This window comes from Homarus americanus, unplaced genomic scaffold, assembly GCF_018991925.1.
Source record: "Homarus americanus isolate GMGI-L3 unplaced genomic scaffold, GMGI_Hamer_2.0 scaffold14896, whole genome shotgun sequence".
Taxonomy (NCBI): Eukaryota; Metazoa; Arthropoda; class Malacostraca; order Decapoda; family Nephropidae; genus Homarus; species Homarus americanus.
The window spans coordinates 2,501-3,020 of record NW_024713483.1 but is presented as its reverse complement, the minus strand read 5'-3'; the positions used below and the strand labels follow the sequence as shown (position 1 = coordinate 3,020).

The 520-nt window shown below is 37.9% G+C and overlaps 1 protein-coding gene across 1 annotated transcript in view; it reads right to left on the bottom strand.

Annotated features, from left to right (window-relative positions):
* Positions 1-241: 241 nt before the first annotated feature.
* The window catches only part of LOC121872174, a gene marked incomplete at its 3' end in the record, with an annotated part of 655 nt that continues 376 nt past the window's right edge, over positions 242-520 (bottom strand). The window contains exon 2 of the mRNA XM_042374849.1: positions 242-400. Coding sequence (XP_042230783.1) covers positions 242-400 — 159 coding nt within the window. The remainder of the gene's footprint in view (positions 401-520) is intronic.

The following is a 520-nucleotide window of genomic DNA, read 5'->3' as shown; positions in this document are numbered from 1 at the left end:
ACGTTATATAACGTTTTGAATATGTGCAAACTTTAAACCTCATTCTCTCAAAACTTAATTTTGGCGCGTTCGACCTTGCATTAACCAAGCCCTCAATTTACAGTGATCTATTAAGCTCCATTATCACATTGCACTACATAATTATAAATAGTTCATTTGCCTTATTCATAACAAAGCCCCACTAAACAAAAAATTAGCTGTGTTCTGTTATACACTTCCAAAAACATTCGTGATACCTTACGTGAAATTAAGAGCTTTAGCAAGGTAGTCCATCAGATTCGGAACGGGACCCTTAAACTCGAACTTTTGTCCTCCAGGAACTCCAGGATCCTGTACGGTAATTATTCTATTAAAGGGGTTCACCTCCGATGCCGCTAGCAGAGATGGTCTGTGAGGGAACCTATCGGAGGAACAGAGCGTAAGTAGGGTTTTTTCTTAATTTCCTCGAACCTATTTGTGATATGTGCTATTTACAGTATGCAATCCAAGAACTACAGGCATACGTATTTTACTTTTTTTT